Source organism: Emys orbicularis, chromosome 7 (assembly GCF_028017835.1).
Source record: "Emys orbicularis isolate rEmyOrb1 chromosome 7, rEmyOrb1.hap1, whole genome shotgun sequence".
Classification (NCBI taxonomy): domain Eukaryota; kingdom Metazoa; phylum Chordata; order Testudines; family Emydidae; genus Emys; species Emys orbicularis.
The window spans coordinates 58,915,330-58,938,746 of NC_088689.1; the positions used below are offsets into that span (position 1 = coordinate 58,915,330).

At 47.9% G+C, this 23,417-nt stretch overlaps 1 protein-coding gene across 2 annotated transcripts in view; it reads right to left on the reverse strand.

Moving 5' to 3' along the window:
- The window catches only part of SH2D4B (SH2 domain containing 4B), a 127,831-nt gene that overhangs the window by 56,599 nt on the left and 47,815 nt on the right, over positions 1–23,417 (reverse strand). The window contains exons 5-7 of one of the 2 annotated variants that reach the window (XM_065408395.1): positions 20,300–20,510; positions 19,780–19,781; positions 15,542–15,664 (exon numbers count right to left, since the gene is read on the reverse strand). In XM_065408395.1, the coding sequence (XP_065264467.1) occupies positions 15,542–15,664; positions 19,780–19,781; positions 20,300–20,510 (336 nt within the window). Of the gene's footprint in view, positions 1–15,541; positions 15,670–19,779; positions 19,782–20,299; positions 20,511–23,417 lie in introns of both variants that reach the window. The other variant, XM_065408394.1, reaches the window with a different exon arrangement.

Sequence of the window (23,417 nt, forward strand, 5' to 3'; positions counted from 1 at the left end):
TTTGTCGGCTCTGGATCCCTGATTATGGGGGAAAGGCTAAACCATTATATGAATCCTTGACTAAGGAGGGTCTGCTTCACTGGACATGGAATAGGGAAATGGGAAAAGCATTTCGAGAGCTTAAAGAAGCCTTGGTTCAGCCTCCAGCTCTAGCCCTCCCAGATCCCCGGAAACCCTTCACCTTGTATGTTCATGAAAGGGGGGGGGGGTAGCAGCTGGAGTCCTATGCCAAAGGTCGGGACCAACATGGCAACCTATTGGATATTATTCAAAGGTGTTGGACCCTGTCGCCAAGGGGTGGCCTGCCTGTCTACGGGCTGTTGCGGCCACTGCCCTCCTTGTCCAGGAAGCCGAAAAATTGACCCTGGGTGGGGACACTGAGGTTGTGGTCCCCCACGGGGTGCCTCAAATACTGGGAACAGGCGCAGGAGAAAAACATTTAAATCCCAGCCGACATACTAGGTATGAGGTAGGGCTTTTGCTGGCCCCTAACTTAACTTTTAAGACCGTTAGCTCCCTTAACCCAGCTACCTTGCTACCTGATCCCCAGACTTCCCGTGGGGCTAGCCCCACTCATGACTGTGTTGAAGTCTTGCAACAGGAAACCAAACCCCGCCCTGACCTTTCGGACTTGCCTTGGCCCAATCCCGATATCGAGGGGTATGTTGATGGATCTAGCTATGTAGTGAACGGCAAGCGGTTTACTGGGGCAGCGGTAGTGATTAAGGGCAAGGGAGTGCACAGGTTTAAACTCAGCCCTAATCTATCCGCTCAAGCAGCAGAACTAGTGGCCCTTATAGAGGCTCTCCGAATGGGAACCGGGAAAACTCTTAACCTATACACTGACAGTCGTTATGCCTACGTGGTGGTGCATGCGCACGGAACCCTATGGAAGGAAAGAGGGTTTATTACAGCTTCAGGCCAAAAGATTGCACACGGAAGTCTCATTAAAGTGCTTCTTGAGGCACTGATGCTTCCCCTCCGGGTCGCCGTGATACATGTGCGCGCCCATGGAAAAGCCCCTGAGGCCGAGCAGCGTAGGTATAATCACCTAGCTGATCAGGCTGCGAAGGAGGCCGCCCAAGACGGGGCCTCTTGGCTTCTGATGGTCCAGGACACAGAGGCTGAGGCTCCTCCTCCCCAATATACAGCTGAGGAAATTTGCCATGCGAAGGCTGCAGGAGCCAGGCAGATTTCCTCTGGATGGTGGAAATTACCAGGGGGAGAAATCTTTGTCCCTCGACCAGTGCTTCAGGAAATTCTTCGGCTTTTGCATGGAGAGGGACACATGGGGTCGGGAGCCATGGTTGATTTAGCTACCCGATCCCTTAAGGGGCTGGGCATGCACATGGAAGCTCAAAGAATTGTCAGTAATTGTCCTGTTTGTCAGCGAACAAACCAAAAAGGGTGCGGCCCTCCTGCCCCAATGGGAGGACGGCCCTGGGCTGCTTTCCCTTTTCAGAGATGGCAGGTTGATTTTGCTGAAATGCCTCCTTGTAGGGGCTATAAATACATACTCGTGTTTGTGGATCAGCTCACTGGATGGGTAGAATGTTATCCCACTCGACATTGTCAAGCCCGAGCTGTCACTAAGGCTTTGTTACATGAAATACTTCCTCGCTTCCATCTCCCCGAGGTAATTGAGTCTGACCAGGGGAGCCACTTTACTTCACAAGTGGTTCAGCAGGTTTCTCGGGCCCTCGGTATACAGTGGAAATTGCATACACCCTGGAGGCCGCAAAGCTCAGGACAGGTAGAAAGAATGAACAGAACTCTCAAGGACACTCTTACTAAAATATGTACAGAGTCCAGTTTAAAGTGGCTCGATGCTCTACCACTTGCCCTGACCCGCGTTCGAAGGGCCCCACGTAAGGGTCTTAAACTTTCACCCTTTGAACTGGTCTTTGGGTTTCCCCCCCGAGTACTTATCCCAGGATTCCGGGAAGATGTAAACTGGGAAGTGGGGAACGATTCTTTATGGAAACAGGTATCTGGGCTGCAATCTGTTTTGTTACAGCTACATCGATACACGGCATCTTTCCAGGCCCTCCCCTTGGATCAGCCCGTGCATCCGTTCCAGATTGGGGATCAAGTCCTTATCAGGAGGTGGAAGCGTGATCCCCTCACTCCACGTTGGGACGGCCCGTATACTGTCTCGCTCATCAGCCAGACTGCAGTTAAGATCCTTGGAAGCGACAAGTGGACACACCATACACGGGTAAAACGTTTTCTAAACCCTAACCAGGAAAGTCAGGAGAACGAGCCAACAGAAGAGGACACCAGCCCTCTGCCCGCCCTGGCACCGGAAGCCCGGGGTGGCACAGGCGAAGACTCCATCTGGGAGTACCAAGGATTAGACGGACTAAAGGGACTGTTTAAAAGAAAGAAGCAATGAAGTCATTTATAATATTTCTGTTTATGTATTCCCATTATTGCTATGGTTGGGAAAATAGGTTTTTACAATTAGGGGAAACAGTAGCAAGCTCTTTTAATCTTAGTAAATGTTGGGTATGTGGGGGTCCAGGAGGTTTAAATGAATGGCCTTGGGTAGCTCAGCCGGTGCAACCCAAATGGTGGGTCAGTAACTTAAGCACAGTACACGAAGGAACGGGAATATGGACTGAGGATAGTAGTCCCTGGCGACTCTATTCTTCCGGAATAGGAACCTTTTGCCTTAACCGGACGAGGCAAGGGGGAGTGTACTTAGGAGAAAGCAAATGTGATTGGACTTTATCCCTAGGATACGATTGCTATGATTCCAACTGTAACACGTATGATTGTTCCAGGTACCAAGGACGATGGAACCATACCCATGTGAAACTTTCTAATAGTAGCTGGGTAAAATGTTCCTATTGGCGTCACAGGGGCAAAGGCTGTGAGGCAGTAGGATTAGACGGGTTCTTTGATGCTCTCGTTCTAAGTTGTCAGCGAGACAATACCACTAGTAAAGATCATGTGGTACGGTGGTATCAGTGGGCATGGCAGCACCATAATGGGACCCGGACCTTCTTCAATCATTTTTGGTCTAGCACCGATAAGCCCAGACGAGGCTGTAATTGTATCTGGAAGGCGGGGGCCGGAGCTTGGAAATGCCACTACTGTGACTCAGAAGGTGAACCTACCATTACGGGAGCGCCTTTTCGAGTTGGTAATTCTTTATATTTTGACACAACATTGGAGGATTCTGAAACCTGGGATGGTCCCTTTGCTAAAGGGACTTGGGCCCTAAAAGGTCACTATTGGATCTGCGGGCAATATGCTTACAGAAGGTTGCCTCCAAATTGGACGGGCATATGTTATGTTGGGTACATTAGGCCCCTGTTCTTTTTGCTACCCCAAACACTGGGAAATAAGTTGGGAGTCAAAGTATATGATGACCTAGTTAGAGAAAAGCGGTTCGTGGACTCCTCTTTAACCGCCGGGAGTTCCCAAAAGTGGGGAGCTCAGGAGTGGCCTCCTGAAAGAATTATAGAACATTATGGACCAGCCACTTGGAACCCTAGCGAGTTAGTATCTGGGGCCAGGGAGCCTATTTATAACCTAAACCGCATAATTAGATTGCAGGCTGTTCTGGAAATAGTCACTAACCAGACAGCCACAGCACTCGACCTTTTAGCTGATCAGTCAACCCAAATGAGAAATGCAATTTATCAGCACCACATGGTTCTTGATTATTTGCTGGCAGAAGAAGGAGGAGTCTGTGCAAAATTAAACGAGTCCAATTGCTGTTTACAAATAGATGATAATGGAAAGGTGGTAAAACAGCTAACAAAGGAAATGAGAAAGTTAACCCATGTCCCAGTCCAAACTTGGGGTGGGTGGGACACAGACTGGTTTACCTCCTGGCTACCACAAATAGGATGGCTCCGAAAGGGTTTCCTCCTTGTTGTATTTTGTATCGCAACCCTATTAACCCTAGCTTGCTTTGCTCCTTGTTTAGTTGCATTAGTTAAACGCATGACTAATCAGATTGTATATCAGCGAATGATGGCACTATATCAACCAGTAAAAACGGAGGACTGGGGGGTCTAGAAGCTCTCAAAATGCTTTTAAGGGGGGATAACTGATAGAGAAATAGTTAAAGACAGCTATTCGCTCGGGGCATTCCTTTGCTTATCACCTCAGTTAATCCATACCCTCTGTTTATTATCCCAGTTGATCTCTGCATGTATGTAATCTCTCTTAGATACACGTACACAAAAATACCCAGGGGAAAGATGTTAAGCAGACCCCTAGTATGTCCAAAAAGGAATTTAAGAAATGTATATCGTTGCACGTAAACATGTTTGTACACTAGTATATAAGAGGGTATTCTGAGCCAGTAAGGTGTGTCTCTTTCCTCTGGCAGTGGCCATGATAGAGCACCCGTCAGCTGATCGTAAATAAAAACTTGGTGCCCGTATCCTTGTCTCCGTGCCTCCTTGGGGTAATTGAACAAGCTCCAGGGGGAAACGAGCCGAATTGGCTAACAACTGCAACTTCTTGAACACAAACTGGAAAGATCAATGTTACCATGATCAATGTTACCTTAAACAAATTTTCCATGTGTTGGGGTATTAGATTAATGATATTTCTATTCTATGGAAAAGGAAAGAGACTCTTGGAGCTGAAATTGATGTTTTCTAGTGTAAGGGGACTGTTGACCCCTTACTAACATTCAGTGGGGGTGTTTTGGTTGGGTAGCTCCCAGCACTAAAAGGGGAAGGGTCGATGGCAAATCAGGAGCCTGAGACTGACAGCCCCCAGGAACAATGGGGAGAGGCCAATGCTCCAGATCAGCCTGATTGACAGGGCGGGCAGGCTAATCAGGGAGTCAGGAGGCCAGGGGGGTCCCGTCCTCCATATGAACTGGAATTGCCTGGGTCAGACAGAGCGGGGCCGAGCAAAGGAGAGAGCAGGGGCCCGAGCTAAGTTGCTGGAAGCAGAACTGCAGCCCCAAAGCCAGAGCACAGCCCAGAGAGAGCAGACCTGCCCTGGGAGGAGAGCTGCAGCAACCAGAGCCAGAGGGGCTAGACAAGCAGCCAGGAAGCAGGTCAGAGCTGGGAGCAGAGTCACAGAAGCAGCCTGCAGAGCAGAGCTGTAGCAACCAGAGCCAGAGGGGCTAGAGAAGCAGCCCAGGGAGCTGGAGGCAGAGCAGCAGCAGCAGCCGTGCTGAGGCAGAGTGGAGATGGAGCAGTCCGGAGTGGGGTGCGGTGAGCAGCTGGGGAGAGCGAGGGGGACCCTGGGCAGTGGGCCCAGCACAGGCAGACGCCTCAGCCAAGAGGCCTTGCAGGCCAGACTTGGAGGGGGATCATAACCCCGACCGGGCAGGGGCGACGCCGGGAAAAAGGGTCCTGCCACCTAGAGCTTGACAGCGTGTGGCCACCGCCAGAGCAAGTGTCCAACCCACAGCATCCCTGCAGCACAGCCAGGGCCTGAGAAGGAGGCCTGGGACCTACAAGGAACAGACTGTGAACTGCCCTGATGTTCCAGAGACACAGTTTGTAATGTTCCCTGCCACAGAGCAGGGTGATGTGTTTTCCTTTAACCTTTCCCATTTTTCCTTATTCTTTTTTAAAATTAATTGTTAATTAAATAACTTGTATTTGCTTTAAATTGTATGAAATGATCAGTGGGTCAGGGAGGTGCCCAGTGCAGAGAGAGTACCCCGGAGTGGGGACACCCTAGCCCCTGTCCTGGGTGATCACAGCAGGGTTGGGGGTCGAGACGCCCAGGAATCCTGGGCCCAGCCTTGTCGGGGTTTACGAGGACTCTGCCAGACAGGAGAGTGGAAGGGGAGTCCTCAAGGGCAGGGAGGCCTCTGGGTAAAGGAAGTGGGAGCGAGGACTCAGATCCTTTCGCTAGCCCACTTCACCTGGGTAGTGCAGAAGCCAGGAAAGTTCCCCACAATAGCGGGACCATTCCCCCGCTTACACTAGGGTGACCAGACGTCCCGATTTTATCGGGACTGTCCCAATATTTCCTTGTTTGTCCCGCGTCCCGACCGATGTGCGGTCGGGACACTGGACAAACAACGAAATGCTCCGGAACCCGGAGGTGCTCGCACCCGCCCCGACTCCGCCCCCTCCTCCCCCCATTGGCTCCCTCCCCGAATCCCCGCCTCTTCCCCAGGCTCACCATTCCTCCTCCCTCCACAAGCGCTAGAGGGAGGCCCCGGAGACGCAGGGGAAGCGCAGGGCCAGGGTGAGTGAGAGTCTGGCCTGGCCCCGAGCAGGCAGGACTCAGTCGGGCGGTAGGGAGAGTAGGGGGGCGGCCCGCGGGGCCAGGCAGCGGCTGTTCTCTCCCCCTGGGTGGCGGGACGCGGCAGCCCAGCCCCGTTCGTTCCCCTGCGGGACCCGAGCGGGACGGGGGGGCTGGGGCCTGCTGCCCCCACTCCTGGGCCACCGCGGGATAGCACCAGCTGGGCAGCAGCCCAGACGCAACTGGCCAGGGGTTGGGCGCAGTGTGCGCGCTGCTAGGTCCCCGCGGCAGGCCCGGGCTCGGGGGGTTCGGGGGCGCCAGAGCCGCAGCCGCCGAGCTTGGCCATCGGCCGCTTCCTCCCCCCGCGGCAGTGGGAGCTGCAGCAGCGGCTGCTCCAGAGTCCCGCTGCCCAGGGGGGGAGAACAGCTGCCGCCTGGCCCCGCGGGCCGCCCCCCTACTCTCCCTACCGCCCGACTGAGTCCTGCCTGCGCTCGGGGCCAGGCCGGACTCTCACTCACCCCGGCCCCGCGCTTCCCCTGCGTCTCCCGGGCCTCCCTCCAGCGCTTGTGGAGGAAGGGTGGGGTTTTTTTTTTTTTGCCCCCCCCGCGTCCCGATATTTGACTTGGGTGATCTGGTCACCCTAATGTTTTCTCACAGTTACTTTTGGGAGTGAGGAAAGAAACACTGGCTAGAGACCTTAAAAAAGGTTTTTCCCATTTACTGCAGATGTTGCCCTATAGTAAATCTAACTAATAACCCGTTGTATATTTATAGCATTTTTTATCTGAAGATTGTACAGAACATGCAAAGTGTTTACTGTATCTATTTTAGAGGAGGATGAAAAGTGAGACAGAGAGAAACATAGGATGACTTGCCTAAGGTCAGCCAGCTAGTTAGTGGCTGATCTGGGAATACAACATGTGACTGCTTAGCCCTGAGCTCCATCCAGTAGACTATAGTTCCCCCTGCTGCAGTATTTTATCACCTTTATCTCCCTCCTTCAGTGCTGGAATGGCAAAAAGGTGACTTAGCCCAACACCAAGGATCTGGCCCAACTTCCAAATGAAACTGGTGTGGGAATTTTAGATAGACAGAATGCCCCATTATGCTGCACTGCTTCACACCCCATGAAAACCCACTGGAGGAATTAGAATTTGCATAAGCACTTGACTCAGCATAATTACAAAAGGTGGTATATGTGCAGGACACCAGTGTGAAAACCGCTGATCTTTATTAGATTTGGGTTTGTGATTTTATTTTTAGAGTGAAGGAGCCTTCATTTTCTAGTTAGTACCAATAAAAAAAATGTTACCTTTAAATTAAAATTTAAAAATACTGACTGGACTGAAGTTTTATCTTGGCTAAGAGACTAAGGGTCACTTCCTCAGCTGATGTAGATCAGGATAGCTCCATTTACTTGAGTGGAATTACATCATTTTACACTATCTGAGGATCTACTTTCAACACTGCTCTACCAGATGATCATACTCCATGACATTTTACCCTTCTTTAGTCCACTTCATCCAAGGATCTCAAAGCACTTCAGATCTTTTACTGAAGCTTCACAATACCCTTGCAAAGTATTATCCCATTTTATAGATAGGGAAAATGAGGAATGGGAAGTTCAGGGACTCATTCAAGGTTGTGAAGGATCTGATCCTACAAGTTCTAGGGGCCCTCCGCTGTCATTATAGTCAATGCTAGCACTCAAGAGCACTTGGCAGGTTCCAGCCCTGATTCAGTAATAGAGCCCAAAATGCAATGAAAGAGTTATGCCTTCTAGCCTCTGGCCAAAATACTTGACAACATTGCTTTCCATGCCATCATCCATTTAAGCAGATGATGAACAAGTTGTTGCTCCTATGGCCAGAGTCATTAGCCAAATTTCAGGGCTTTGCATTATTGTTTCCATTTAAATGAGAAATCAGTAACATGACTCAGGTACATGCTTTGGTGTACTCTCATTTATACACGAAAAATGTGCACAAAGTCCTGGATCCCAGAACACAATGGAAACAAACAGCAAGGAATTTCCTTGCTTCAAAATTGCGGTGTGACTCCACAGTGGGCTCTGTACCAAAGTAGCTCTCTCTCTGCTTCGTTTCAGAGTCACACTCAAAACTCCTTTAGGCCTTTTACCATAACATGTTGATGTTTAGCTTCCACCATTCCAAGATAATGCCATTGAACTCTTCACTCTGATGAGGTGTGTTGTGGGAGCCAGCTGGACCTGGACACAATATTCACAACGTGACCCAGTAACAGAGTACTCGTTTGGTTCCCAAAGTTTGTTACAAAATTTGGAACTCAGACAAAGTTTGCTAAAAGATTCACAAAACATCTGAGCACACCAGGCCCGATTTTAGCTTCTGCATTACAATCACATGAAATAGGGTGGGGGTTTTCATGTGAAACTAGATTAAACTTGAGGATTTTGATTGAGTTTCACTTTGACAATATGAGCTTGTTCACACAAGTGACAAGGTACCAAAACAATATCTGCATGAACCCCGGCAAATTATTGTTTATATTATCATAGCACCTAGGAGTCTCAATCATGGATCAGGACTCTATTGTGCTAGGCGTGGTACAAACACAGAACAAAAAGACAATCACAAAATTGCTGTGCTTTGCACAGCTCTAAATATAACTTCATTATCTTTGTTGGGTGGAGAAGCAGGAAGAAACTTATTCTCATGATAAGTTTTGTGAGCTTTCAGTGCATAAAGTCACACTCCCATTGATTTCACTGGGCTTTGCATCAAGACCTAGATGACTTGCACAAATACATGTTTGCATCTGCACGTGTATATTCATGTGAATGAGCTTCCCTCAAACACTGGGGGGAAAACCTTGTCCATCAGATTGTTTGCAAATAGCAAATAAGTGGGGGTGACTGACCTCAAATAACTTTATTCCTATGAATGTTCACAGATGCTTTCTTGCAGAGTTAAACCAGCTCTACAAATCAGGAAATAAACCATTGAGTTGAATGTTTGCTCCTTTTACCTTTCCATACACTGTAAACTACAAAAAATACAACTATTACATTAATTAACTCTTAGAGACAGCCCATGTCAAATACACCTCTACCTTGATATAACGCTGTCCTCGGGAGCCAAAAAATCTTACCGCGTCATAGGTGAAACCGCGTTACATCGAACTTGCTTTGATCCGCTGGAGTGCGCAGGCCCGCCCCCCAGGAGCGCTGCTTTACCGCGTTATATCCGAATTCATGTTATATTGGGCCGTGTTATAATGGGGTAGAGGTGTATGTGTATCTACAGGCCCATCTTTCATCTGCATCACTGCTCATAAAAAATGGAAATGTATAATATTTACAAGCTATTTACTTCTTTCTTTTTGTTTGAAGCACCAAGCCATTGAAAATAGCAGCTAGCTGCTGTGTTCTAAAATATTTAAGTAAAAACTTATGTATAGTGAGAAGGATTTGGAATCACAACCTGGAGAGAGACAAGAGCTGTCCATAATTGTATTTCTTCATTTCTTGCTTGTAACAGATGATTAGTTGAGATATGATTCTCCATATGCACATTTAACTTATTTATGCCTTGATAGGCAGGGAGTGAGGGAGGCTCACCTGTCAAAGAGCTCTCAAGGAAAGTGAGGGATTCTCTAAAAACACAACCCCATAATAAGAAATGACAATTGGGGTCAGACAAAGGTCAGGCCCAGCACACCTACTATAATGCTCTAATTCCTAACATTCAGAGGAAAAGAGTATTGTGACTTGGGCCTGGTCTACACTAGGAGTTTATGTCGAATTTAGCGCCGTTACATCGAATTAACTCTGCACCCGTCCACACCACGAAGCTATTTAGTTCGACATAGAGGTCTCTTAAATTCGACTTCTGTACTCCTCCCCAACGAGGGGAGTAGCGCTAAATTCGACATGGCCATGTCGAATTAGGCTAGGTGTGGATGGAAATCGACGCTAATAACTCCGGGAGCTATCCCACAGTGCACTACTCTGTTGACGCTCTGGACAGCAGTCCGAGCTCGGATGCTCTGACCAGCCACACAGGAAAAGCCGCGGGAAAATTTGAATTCCTTTTCCTGTCTGGGCAGTTTGAATCTCATTTCCTGTTTGGACATCGTGGCGAGCTCAGCAGCACTGGCAACGATGCAGAGCTCTCCAGCAGAGATGGCCGTGCAATCTCAGAATAGAAAGAGGGCCCCAGCATGGACTGATCGGGAAGTCTTGGATCTGATCGCTGTGTGGGGCGATGAGTCCATGCTTTCCGAGCTGCGCTCCAAAAGACGGAATGCAAAGATCTACGAGAAGATCTCTAAAGCCATGGCAGAGAGAGGATACAGCCGGGATGCAACGCAGTGCCGCGTGAAAATCAAGGAGCTGAGACAAGGCTACCAGAAGACCAAAGTGGCAAACGGACGCTCCGGATCCCAGCCACAGACATCCCGTTTCTACGAGGCACTGCATTCCATCCTAGGTGCGGCCGCCACCACTACCCCACCACTGACCGTGGACTCTGAGGATGGGATATTGTCAACGGCCAGTTCCTCGGACATGTTAGCGGACGGGGAAGATGAGGAAGGAGATGAGGAGGACGAGGCAGTCGACAGCGCTTACAACGCTGATTTCCCCGACAGCCAGGATCTCTTCATCACCCTTACAGAGATCCCCTACCAACCGTCCCCAGCCGTTAACCCGGACACAGAATCAGGGGAAGGATCAGCCAGTAAGTGTTTTAAAAATCTAAACATTTATTTTTAACAGAACAGGAATATTAACAATAACAACAATGGGTTTCTCATGATTAGTGTGCCCTAGGCGCTTAACGTTTCAGTCCTGGGCAGTGCAACTATTGAAAAAAAATCTAACAATGTCCGGTTTTGCATGATTGTTCTGCCCAAGCCGCTCTACTGTTTAGTCCCTGCCAGTGCAGCTACAGTAAAATGCGGTCTATATGTCCGGGGATAGAGCTGAAATCCTCAATGGACATCTCCATGAAGCTCTCCTGGAGGTAATTGGAAAGCCTTTGCATCAGGTTCCTGGGGAGAGCGGCCTTATTGGGTCCTCCGTAGTAGCAAACATTTCCGCGCCAGGAGACAAGCAAGTACTCCGGGATCATTGCCCTGCAGAGCATGGCGGCATACGGTCCTGGTCTTTGCAGGCTTTCCCGAAGCATCCTTTCTTTTTCCGTCTCTGAAATCCTCATCAGAGTGATGTCGCTCTGAATTACGTAGGGGAATGTTAGTATTGGGACTGCTTGCCTGTTCCTTTACAGAACTGTAACCGGCGGCTTACAGCCACGCGGTGGAGGCGGGAGAGGGGCAGCATACAGGGATCTTTCCCTGGGACAGCCGCGAGGGGGTGGGACAGGGCCAGAGTTCATGCTTGCCGGACTGCTGGCAGCAGGGACTGGCATTGCTTTGAACGTGAAAGGAGGCCAGTGCAACTATTAAAGTTTTAAGCAGCCACAAGTCTACGGCTTACCATGTCGGCCTGCTACACAAATTCCGGTGTCCTGCCCCGCTTCTCTGATCTGCACTGCAAGACCCCAGGCACTGAATGCGAAGGCCGAAAATTCGACCTTGTCCTGAGTGTGCATGTGATAGGTGCTGTGCATGGTCTTGTTCACAGAGAAAGACTATGTTCTTTGTTCACAACTAAATTTATCTTTCTGAGGAATTCACTCCCTTTTTCCCATTCCCACAGCTGCGACTGTCTCCCGACCTAGCCTGGCATCACACTCCCAGAGGCTAGCGCAGATTAGGCATAGGAAGAAGAGGACACGGGAGGACATGTTCACGGAACGTATGGGCTGCTCCCGAGCCCAGGCAGCCCAGCAGACCCAGTGGAGGGATATCTTGTCCCAAATGCACCGATCACACATGGAACGGGAGGAGAGGTGGCGGCAGGAAGACCAGCAGGCGACTCAAACGCTGCTTGGACTAGTGATGGAGCAAACGGACACGCTCCGGCGCCTTGTGGATGTTCTGCAGGACCGGAGGCAGGAGGACAGAGCCCCACTGCAGTCTATCTCTAACCGCCCTCCCCCGCCACCAAGTCCCATACCCCCCTCACCCAAAGTCCAAAGAAGGAGGGGCGGCAGAGTCCGTGAAAACTCTCACTCCACCCCTGCAGACTGCTCTAGTACTAGAAGGCTCTCATTCCCCAAAATTTGACAAGTCCTTTCCTTCCCACCTCACCCAAGCCCCCGTCCAAGTTTCACCCCCCAGTTTCATGTGTAGTTGCTAATAAAAAATACATTTCTGTTAATTACTGTTTCCATCATGTTCTTTTAGAGGAGAGTCTGTCTGAAGGGGGGGAAGGGGGTTGGTAATTGGACAGGACAGTCACCTTTACCAGCGTACAGAGGCGGGGGCAGGTTCAGCAGCAGGGCACACACACAGTGCAGTCACTAGTTACCCTGGTCAGTCTGGGAGGTGGTTTTTATGTTCTGTGGTGGGGGTTGCTCTGTGACTTTGTGGCGGGGGACGGCAGTTAGAGATCTTATGCAGCGGTCCTTATCCTGGATCACAGAGCCACGCAGCAGGGGATCTGTAACCATCCTCCCCCTGCCACAAAGTCACATAGCCCCCCCCCACACACAGAGTCCCGAACAGGAGGGGTGGCAGGCTCCGTTGAAACAACCAGTCCACCACTGCGGAGCCTGTCATTCCTGGAGTTTAGAAGCGTCATTTGCATCACTACACTACACCCGCTCCCCACCACAGTCTGCGTCCCAGGTTCAACACTTTCCCGCGAAAACAGTAATAAAGAAAACGGTGTTCATTAACAAAATTCAAGTGATTTTATTTTTAAACATGTGTTGGAAGGGGGGGAACGGGGTATGTAACTGGAGAGGATACTGAACATTTAGTGGGTAAAGAAACGGGGGCAGGTTCAGCTTCTCTGTACACAAACTTAAAAGTCACAGGTTACCCTGCTCACTCAGGAACCTAGCTTTCAAAGCCTCCCGGATGCACAGCGCGTCCCGTTGGGCTCTTCTAATCGCCCGGCTGTCTGGCTGGGCGTAATCAGCAGCCAGGCTATTTGCCTCAACCTCCCACCCCGCCATAAAGGTCTCCCCCTTGCTCTCACAGAGATTGTGGAGCACACAGCAAGCTGCAATAACAATGGGGATATTGGTTTCGCTGAGATCACAGCGAGTCAGTAAGCTTCTCCATCTCCCCTTGAGACGGCCAAAAGCACACTCCACCACCATTCTGCACTTGCTCAGCCGGTAGTTGAAGAGTTCTTTTTCAGTGTCCAGGGCGCCAGTATAGGGCTTCATGAGCCAGGGCATTAGCGGGTAGGCTGGGTCCCCGAGGATGACTATAGGCATCTCCACATCCCCAAGAGTTATTTTGTGGTCCGGGAAGTAAATACCTTCCTGCAGCCATCTAAACAGACGTGAGTTCCTGAAAACACGAGCGTCATGAACCTTGCCCGGCCATCCGACGTTGCTGTTTGTAAAACGTCCCCTATGGTCCACCAGTGCTTGCAGCACCATTGAAAAGTAGCCCTTTCGGTTGATGTACTGGCTGGCCTGGTGGTTCGGTCCCAGGATAGGGATGTGAGTTCCATCTATAGCCCCACCGCAGTTTGGGAATCCCATCGCGGCGAAGCCATCTATGATGACCTGCGCGTTTCCCAGGGTCACTACCTTTGAGAGCAGTACCTCAACGATTGCGTTGGCTACTTGCATCACAACAACCCCCACGGTAGATTTGCCCATGCCAAAGTGGTTCGCAACTGACCGGTAGCTCTCTGGCGTTGCAAGCTTCCAGAGGGCTATGGCTACTCGCTTCTGGACAGTCAGGGCTGCTCGCATCCGGGTGTCATTGCGCTTCAGGGCAGGGGACAGCAACTCACAAAGTTCCATGAAAGTCCCCTTCCGCATGCGAAAGTTTCGCAGCCACTGGGATTCATCCCAGACCTGCAGCACTATGCGGTCCCACCAGTCCGTGCTTGTTTCCCGGGCCCAGAATCGCCGTTCCACAACATCAACATGACCCATTGCCACCGTGATGTCCTCGGCGCGGGGTCCCGTGCTTTCTGACAGGTCTGTGCCACTCTCAGACTTCAGGCCCTCACCGCGCTGCCGTAGCCTCCTCGCCTGATTTCTCTGCATCTGCCTCTGGGAAAGGTGGATGATAAGCTGCGAGGCGTTGACAACGGCCATAACTGCAGCGATGGTCGCAGCGGGCTCCATGCTCACAGTGCTGTGGCGTCCGTGCTGTCACTGACCAGAAAAGTGCGCGAACTGATTTCCCGCCGGCGCTTTCAGGGAGGGAGGGCGGTAGTGACGGACGGATGACGACAGTTACCCAAAAGCACCCTCGACACATTTTTTTACCCAGAAGGCATTGGCGGCTTGACCCAGAATTCCAATGGGCAGCGGGGACTGCGGGAACTGTGGGATAGCTGCCCACAGTGCACCGCTTCCAATGTCGACGCTTTCCCCGTTAGTGTGGACTCACAAAGTCGAATTACTGTCCTTAGTGTGGACACACACGTTCGATTTTGTAATATCGATTCCACATATTCGATTTAAGTAAAATCGAACTACTCTCGTAGTGTAGACATACCCTTGGATCTAAAATACATTCAAGCTCATAAATAGAAGTCTTTGTGTCAGCTATGCTTTATACTAATGGCCAGAATGCTTGGTTCCCATCTATATAGTTACAGCAAGTATAAACTATGTTTGTAATGCAGGATGAAAATGAGATTAGCATGTGTGCACGTGTAATCCACACACTTTCGGGCTGTGGTGTTCTGTCCCAGCTAGTGACACCAAGACCACTTAGAGAGAGAGAGAGAGAGATTAATGAGCTTGCTCTACTTAGCCTTAGCTCTACTTAGCCTTAGCTAACAGCCAGTTGGCTTTTAGCTCATGCTGTAGAGGCTCATGTACTAAACTCCAGAGGTCCCAGGTTCAATCCCGCCTGCCGACGACCGGGGTCTGTCAACATTACGCGCACACACACACACACCTCTCCCAAATGTTGTTCCAGACATTCATTTGTGCAGTTCAGGCTCTGATAATGCTAAGAAATAGGAGGACAACTGGTAAGTGTCACAAATTGGACTACAAAACAGAGAAAAAGAAAATGGGGAAGAATAGTCTCTCTATGATAAAAATAATGGATAGACACTACTTGTCAGACAGCAACCCATTTTATACCAACCTTTGTGAGGAAGGTGAACAAGATTACTCCCGACTAGAGACGCGATTGAAAGTGCCTACTGTGTTCTTTGCAAAAAAAAAACAAAGATAAACAAAAAACTAAAAACTAGATCCCACCGCTTCAACCCTGAACGTCCTTCAGGCTCAATTATATGAAAAAATAAAGATAACTGAATTACCATGAAACCAGGGCGCTACAGCATGGGTGTTCCTCTCAAACCCAGCACGTCGTGGAAGCTGCTCTTCCTTGAACCAGCGAATGAGGATTTCTCTGGAAATGGGTCTAGAAGGACGCTCCCAAGCTTTCCTACATTTAAAATACAAACAATGGGAGATAGACGTCATGCAGCTGTAGTACAAAAAATAACTTGCACCATGTTCATAGAGTAGGGGGAACGGGGCTAATCACTACAGTTCACTGGGAATTTTTTCCCTCCCACAGCAAAAAAAAAAAAATTTAAACAAAAACAACTGTTTTCCCCCACTTATTTTTTTTTTATTTCATTGAATAACCAGATTTCTTTTGGGTAGGGAAGGTGGGGATTTGTTTTCCCATAAAAATCCAAACATTTTTGACAAAAGAAATTCCATCACTAAAACGTCAATTTTGTCAATAGCCATTTTCTGACAATAAGCTTTAATGGAAAATGTTCAACCTGCTGTATTATTCACTCTGATTTCTTTTAATTTTTCATAGACAAAAGATTATTATTTGCAGGCAAAAAACTACTTTTTACCTTTTGTGTGAATCCCCTGCATGTTAAGCCAGATTCAGCCATTGTGGCTGGCATGCCTTGACCACAGGAAAACATGAAGAGAAAACATTTCTCTGGAATGTCTCTTTGAGGTGCTTTTCCTTCCCCCTACTTCTACTATTGCTCCACAGGTCCTATGTCCCTACTTATACATCTTGTAAGTCCTCAGTTTCTGTTTGGCTCACTGCATTTTTCTAGCTCTCGCATCTTGTGCTCTGCCTACAATGGAGCTATCATTTAATGATCCATATTTGCAGGCAACCTGAGTAAGTGCTGAAACTAGTATTGTTTTGAATTACAACTCCTTCAAAATCAGGATATCACCTGGGCAGTCACAGAGAAACACTACTATAACCTACCAGACAACCAAGAACCAACAAAGCAAACTAGATCCTATAGTACTCGATAATGATGAGCTTGCCCTCTAGTGATTGGAGGCCATGCAAGAGAATACTGGGTGCTCTTGACATCTGATGGATATCCTCCTCAGGGTCTGGGTCCTGCTTCCACTGAAGTCAATGGCAGTTTGGCTGCTGATTTCAACAGAAGCAGAATTAGGCCTTTAGCGTAAATGGCAGAACACCTAGGGTTGACCCCAAGGAGTCTCAGTTCAAGTGGCAAGACAGAGACCTAAGTCAGAATATCAGTCGGATATGCCCTAAGGCTTGGTCTACGCTACAAGGTTTTACCAGTAAATCTTGCCTTCTGTTGGCACATCCTTCCGCGCATCCATTCTCAGTTTTGAGTCCTGCCAACAAAACCCATTCAAGCTAAACCACCTCCCCAATGGCATAAATCCTGTACCAGCACCGTTCCACCAGTACAATACCTGTGTGGATGCTGCATAACTTGTACCTCCAGCAAAAGAACCACAAGGCCCCTGGTCCCACAGCAGTGACTGCTTTTGTCAAATTTTTGAATTCTGCTGCTTAGGGGAAGCTTCCCCACCCCTTAAAATACCCAATATGTTTGGAAATTCCTCTCATCCTGCTAGCCCACCTTTGGTATACTAGAATATAGGTATTATTCCAGGTAAAGCTATAACTAAAAAAAGCTCAGGTAAACCTCATGATGCTGCCTGGTCCAGGAAAGAATTCCTGGATTTCATCAGCCTGTGAGAGTAGAGGGGTAGTGCAAGCCCAGGTGTGGAACTGCTGCAGAAATAAAGATGTTTATCTGGATATTGCAAAGGCCAGAGGTACAACAGGGACAATTAGCACTGTCTGGCAAAGAGAGATGAACTGCATCAGTCCTAACAAAAGATAGGAGGGGACAAAAAAATCTGGTGCTGTCCTCAAGAACTGCCACTAATATGTACAGCTAGACACCGTACTAAGTGGTGACCCCATCACCACCCCACAAATGACAGTGGACACCTCACAACATCTGGAGAAAGGCACCACAGAACTGCAACATGACAGTTAGCTTGTTTAGGAGGGGGATGCGATGTTGCAGAGCCCACAGAGAGTCAAGAGCTCTTCCACACCCAACTGAGCCTGACTCACCTGAATCAAAAGATGGAACCCAGTGAGGAAGGGGAAGGGTCCCTTCTGACCTTAAAGTCTATGATTCTATGAAAGGGAACTCCGGTAGATGAAATATACTGCTGCCCATTTATGCATGCTTTCTTCTCAGGGCCCCAAAACCTTCTGGATCCCTCTTCCCCGCTCTGAGAGTAGCCTCTGAACATCTTTTATAACATCTGGTTTGTTTTAAGAGCATGCAACTTGTACAAATAGATACATCTTTGCTAAAAGAACACAATAAGCAACCAATTTTCCCCCCCAAATACCTATTTTTGTAGGCAGAAAAAAAGTAAAATAAACAGTGCAAACACAGAAATATACGCAAACCAGAGTGTTCAAATTAAGTACATGGAAAAGCTGCTCTGACATTATGATAACAGAGAGAGTGCATGCTATCCACACAGGGAAGAAAGCAAACTACACATGGAGGCACAGTTAATTCCCCCAGATATTGCTGCTTTTAAACATTTTATATGGGTGGCCTAGACAGCTTACCCACTCCTGGATCCTAAAGTCCAGAGCTCACTTCACTCTGATTCTGTTTAAGAGTGGAAGATAAACAGGACTCCAAACAGCCTTGTGGGAACTGTTTAAGCATGAATTAAAAGTGCTGGTTTTATAGCAGTTTTCTGCCTAGGGCCAAATCATGAAATTGCTCCCAGTTGATTTCTACACAACTACAGTAGACAAAGTGAGCATGGTAGGGGCAGGAGGAAAAAAAATTAAATACAACCACACAGATAGAGACAAACGATGATGAGTAAAAGGAACAAAACGCTTCAACACACAGAGAAAATCAGCATGGAAAAATAGACAGGAAAGAAGGACGAAGGGAGGAAATAAAAACCCAGACAAGCTTTCCAAAGAACATAGAAGGTGAAAGAAATAGGAATCTCACACAGAAATAACATCATTTTACTGTGACTTTAGACAGCCCTGAATTGAAGAGGCAGTGCACAAATTTGCACCAGCCCAGGATTACCCTCAGGAAGCACTGTGACTCACACTCACCCCTCTAGAGATACTGTGCTAACCCCCTTTCCCTTGCTCAAGGGAGCAGTAATCTGCTGATGTCCACACCAGTAGCAGATTACAACACACCCCATACCTGCTTAGCTGCACTGGCCACCTCACTGGAGGAACAATACTTTGACTCTGCCCCTTCTCCCTCTGTTCACCCACCTGCCCTCCCCACCCCACCCCCATATGGGGAGTACACACATACGAAGTAGCTGTTATTCCTATGCATGCAGATCCAAGATCTGGGTAGACTGTACAAGGGTTTAAGGAGAGTTCTTACTCCCCTGATTCCCTTCAGCAGGTATGTAGTCTGAGTCACAATCTAGTCATACACAATGACAAAAAGATGCCTTAAGAGATAAGAAAAACAAACAATACCAAATTTTAAACATAGATGTGACTTGGAGATGGATAAACAGCTTTGGACAAGGGCTGGATAAGGATCCAAACTTTTTTCAGGTCTTCTCAGCCCTACTTGTGAGTAATTCACCCCAAACAACACCCAATTCTATAATAAATAACTCCATTTAGAAAGCAGAGAACTTCAGGCTGAATTATAGCCCCTAGTTTTCGAAATTTACTATCTTTATTAGTGTGTTTATTACTTTATTTCAGAGAAGATTCTTTGATGTAAGTGGTTTGGGAAAATAAAAATAATGAGAAGATTGTTTTGACAAGTGGCTTGATGGCGAGTGTAGAGATCCCACCGCATTTCAGACAGAGCAATTTTGATTCCTCAAACTGGGAATTTAAACAACCCATCTGCAGTGAGTTTCCGTATCTCACATAACAAGACAAAGAGATTGCTTGTCAAAACAGAACACAAACCCCAAGCAGGAGGGGACTGAAGTCCTTTTGGTGCTGCCGGGCTGCCAGACATCACAAGCACATTGACTAGTAATCGCAAAACTTGGCAATAAAAGGGAAAATAAGAGTTGAATTACTCTTTCTTCCCTGAATGTGCATTTTTTTTAACTTTACCACCTTGCCCAGTTCACGTTATCTTGTTCATCTTACTACGCCTAATTAATAATGTCAGATGGCAACATATATACCCACAAGGAGCGACTGATAAATTTCACAGCAGATGGGGTGCTGTGTTGGATTGTTTTTCACTTCTGGAATCCACGTGGTTTACGAAAGAGACAGATGACGGATCAATAGGTTTAAAAAAAAAAAAAACCTCAGAAGACCCTTGATTTTGCCATCAGAAAACTCAACTGAAACTTAAGAGGTTGTCCCCTCTATAAAATGTGTCAAAGAGCACTTGAGCAGCAGTTATTTCTAGGCTGCAGGGCTAAGGTTTACTTGAGAATTTATTTGATTCTCTGTCTATCCCAGCCTTGCATTCTTATCAAATCATTGACTTTTTTAAAGACCCATCTTTTTGTAGATGCTAAAAGGTCCTTTTAAAAACAAACACAATTTAATTGACATTATGCACTCAGAGCATTTTGATCTTTTTAAAACATCCCCTTTCTATTCAGGGTCAAGAGCAACACTGTGGAGAATCTCAAATAAAACAAAATTAAATTAAAAATAAAAAATAAAATAAAAGAAGCACTTGTTAAAATGGGGGTGAAAGCCCATGAATGGAGGATCAATTTTTTTTGAGTCCCCTACAATACGAACGAACCTGGCTGGTGTAGTGAGCGTCATTAGTGGGCTAGGACTGTTGCTGTTCAGCTTTATCTCTGGCTCATTATTCAGGCTGGTCCCCTTGAACAGGTTACTCAAGCCAGCCACTTTTCCTTTCTGGATGGCTCGTAAGGATTGCCGTCGATATTCATCCCGGGCCCTGCGTGCTTTGTGGCTCCTTTCCTCATCTGCAGCCTTTGAGCGGCGCACTGGGTGGGGAAGAAAGTCATTTGTGTTTTAGAAATATATTCATGGCTCTTCACCCTTTTCTTTATAGAACAATTATCTACATTCATTCCTCTCTATTACCTGATTTTAAAAATATTCAGATTCCAACACACAAAATACCATCAAAGGATTGAATAATGGTTTGGCTAATGTCCTTTGCAGTTGTGTAAAATAAAGGAAATCTAAACTCTTATTCCAGGTCATAAATTCACCATGGCCAGGGCTGGGCAGGAATTAATGCTCTAAATTCCAACACTGCATAGTATATTGGGCATGTGTCATGGAGTCACTGGGCCAATGCTCTGGAACTACTCCATACAAAGCCAGTCAGGACTCTGGTGTAGCATGCCTCCTCTCTCTGAGCATACTGTCTCCAGAGCAATAACCTTACACAGCTTTGACCTCCCTGGGTCTGACCTTGGAGCATTCAGCATCCCCTTCCACACCGTGCGCTTCCCGCAATGAGTCCGCCCGGGTGGGGCTCCTGGAGAAGCCAGAGGGCCCTGCACCCCAACTCCTCAGTCAGCAGTGACTCTCAGTCAGTGTGTAGAAGAGAAAGGTTTACTAGTTGACAGGAACACAGTGTAGAACAGAGCTTGCTATCACAGAAATCAGTGACTTTCATCCAAGTCCATCTTGGGGACTCCTGGGCCAGATGGCCTGGGCTCCCCCTCTTCCAGTCCCCCAAAGCAGACTGCCAAGCTATCAGCGATCCGACCTCCGACACCCCACCTGTGGCTCCTCCTCCTTCTCTTTGTCCTGCTTCCCGGGCAAAAGGTGTCACTTGGTCGCACCTCCATCCTGGGTCTCAGGTTACATACATGCAGACAGCTGGGCAGCCTCACCTGCCCCGAGGGCCTCAGCAAAAATCACACACCCAATTCCCACCACCAAAATATTGGTGCAGTACACAGGGAAATGGAGGTACACACAGTATTAGTATAGGACAGTAAGACTCACATGCAACATAACAAGATGAATAAAATCCCACTTCATCACAGTATGTCATAGGGATGCATGCCTCTGAGGCATCAGGTATGGACCCACAGTTGGGGAAAGCATACCAGGCTTGGACACTGAGACACAAGTGGTCCAATCTCAATGGTCAATCTTTTGAGAATGGGTAGAGTAAAGGTTAATAGCAATAAGCCATTACAAGGCATGCATTTGATGCCTGCTTGGGCTACATTATGAGAAACTCAGTCTTTGGCTTCATGACTTCAGACACCAATGCCCTGTTCAAGCAAAACACTGAAGCACATGCTTAATTTCAGCACATGAGTAACTGGATTCAATGGGATTATTCACCTGGTTAAACACATGATTAAGTGCTTTGTTGGATCAGAGCTCAACAGCATACCGTTGTGAGACTTAATGCTCTTAGATTACGGCTCCTTAAATTGAAATATTCTTTAGAATAATATAAAAATAGTTTGTGGGATACATGCAGGGTATCTTTCCACTATGGAAAGCAGTTCCTAGGAGAAGGATCACAGAGAATACTAGGCTAAAGTTTATGAACACCCTTTCCCTACTGTTTTGAGTATAAATGTTTTTCTTTTTAAAAAATAAGTTCCCTGGGCTACTTTGATCCCTTCTCCAGCCCCAAGTGCTATGCTGCCCTTTCACCATCTGTGTGAGTCCCAGCTGCCTGTCACTTTCAATACACTTGGTGATAAAAACTAAATTTGGCATAAAGAACGCTTCCAATTGTGGGGTTTTTGTTTGGCTGTTTTTCCTCTGTCTCACTCTCCCCCCCCACACTTTTTAAAAATAGAAAATGGGTTAAAAGTGACAGAAGGGACAAAGGACACCTTGTGCTTTGGTAAGGCAGTATAAAATTTGAGTCTCAACAACTCGAGAACCAAGCTGTGTAGTAGGGGTTGTAGGGGTATGTCTACACTGCATTGTACAACTGGATCTGTGGCACCTGGGCTTGTGGACTTGGTATTTCCGAGCCCACCCCTGAGCATCCACCCAGCAGGGCCGGCTTTATGAACTGCGGGGCCCGATTCGAATACCCAGCGGCAGTCCGGGGCTTCGGCGGCACAGGGTCCGCTCTGGGTCTTCCGCGGCACTGAAGGACCCCCCCCACCGCCGAAATGCCGCCGAAGACCCGGAGCGGACAACCCCCCCCCCCCCCCCCCACCGCCGAAATGCCACCGAAGACCCGGAGCTGAGCGCCGCCGGGTGAGTAAAAAAAAATTAAAAGATGCCTAAGGCGCGGGAACGGGGCCCTCTTAAGCGCGGGGCCCGATTCTGGGGATTCAGGGGAATCGGCCTAAAACCGGCCCTGCCACCCAGCATTGTAAAACTTGATTTACAATTACTGGACCCAGGTCTCAGCTATGCTATTGCATCCATACTGCACTATGCAGACCTTCTGACCTGGGTCTAGCAGCTTGATCTGCACCCACACTGCAAAATGACTGGGCTTGGACCACAGTTTCAGTGGGACTCAGGTTCTGACCCACCACCCGTGAGCAGGGCCCTAGGACCTGGGTTCTGAGTGCTTGTTGATCTGGGTCACACTGATTTGCATGTGGACAGACAGGGAGGTTGCTCTCAAACCTGAGTCAGAACCTGGGCTTTGCAGGCAGTGTAGACATACCCTAACCGAGTCCTATCCTCTGTGGATTGTGGCAGAGGGGACACGTAACCAGAGCGGGATGAATAACAGATTTTTTTAAGTCAGTGGCAATTTTGAAAAGTCAAAAAAAAAATCATTTCCAGGTTGAATAAAATGTTTCATTTCAGCAAAATCTAAACGTTTGGCTTCAATTTCTACCATTTTAATAGGTTGTGGATTTTAAAAAAATAAGGACATTTTGAAACAAAAGGTTGTCTCAAATAAAAAATGGTAATATTTCATTTTGAAAATGTCTAAA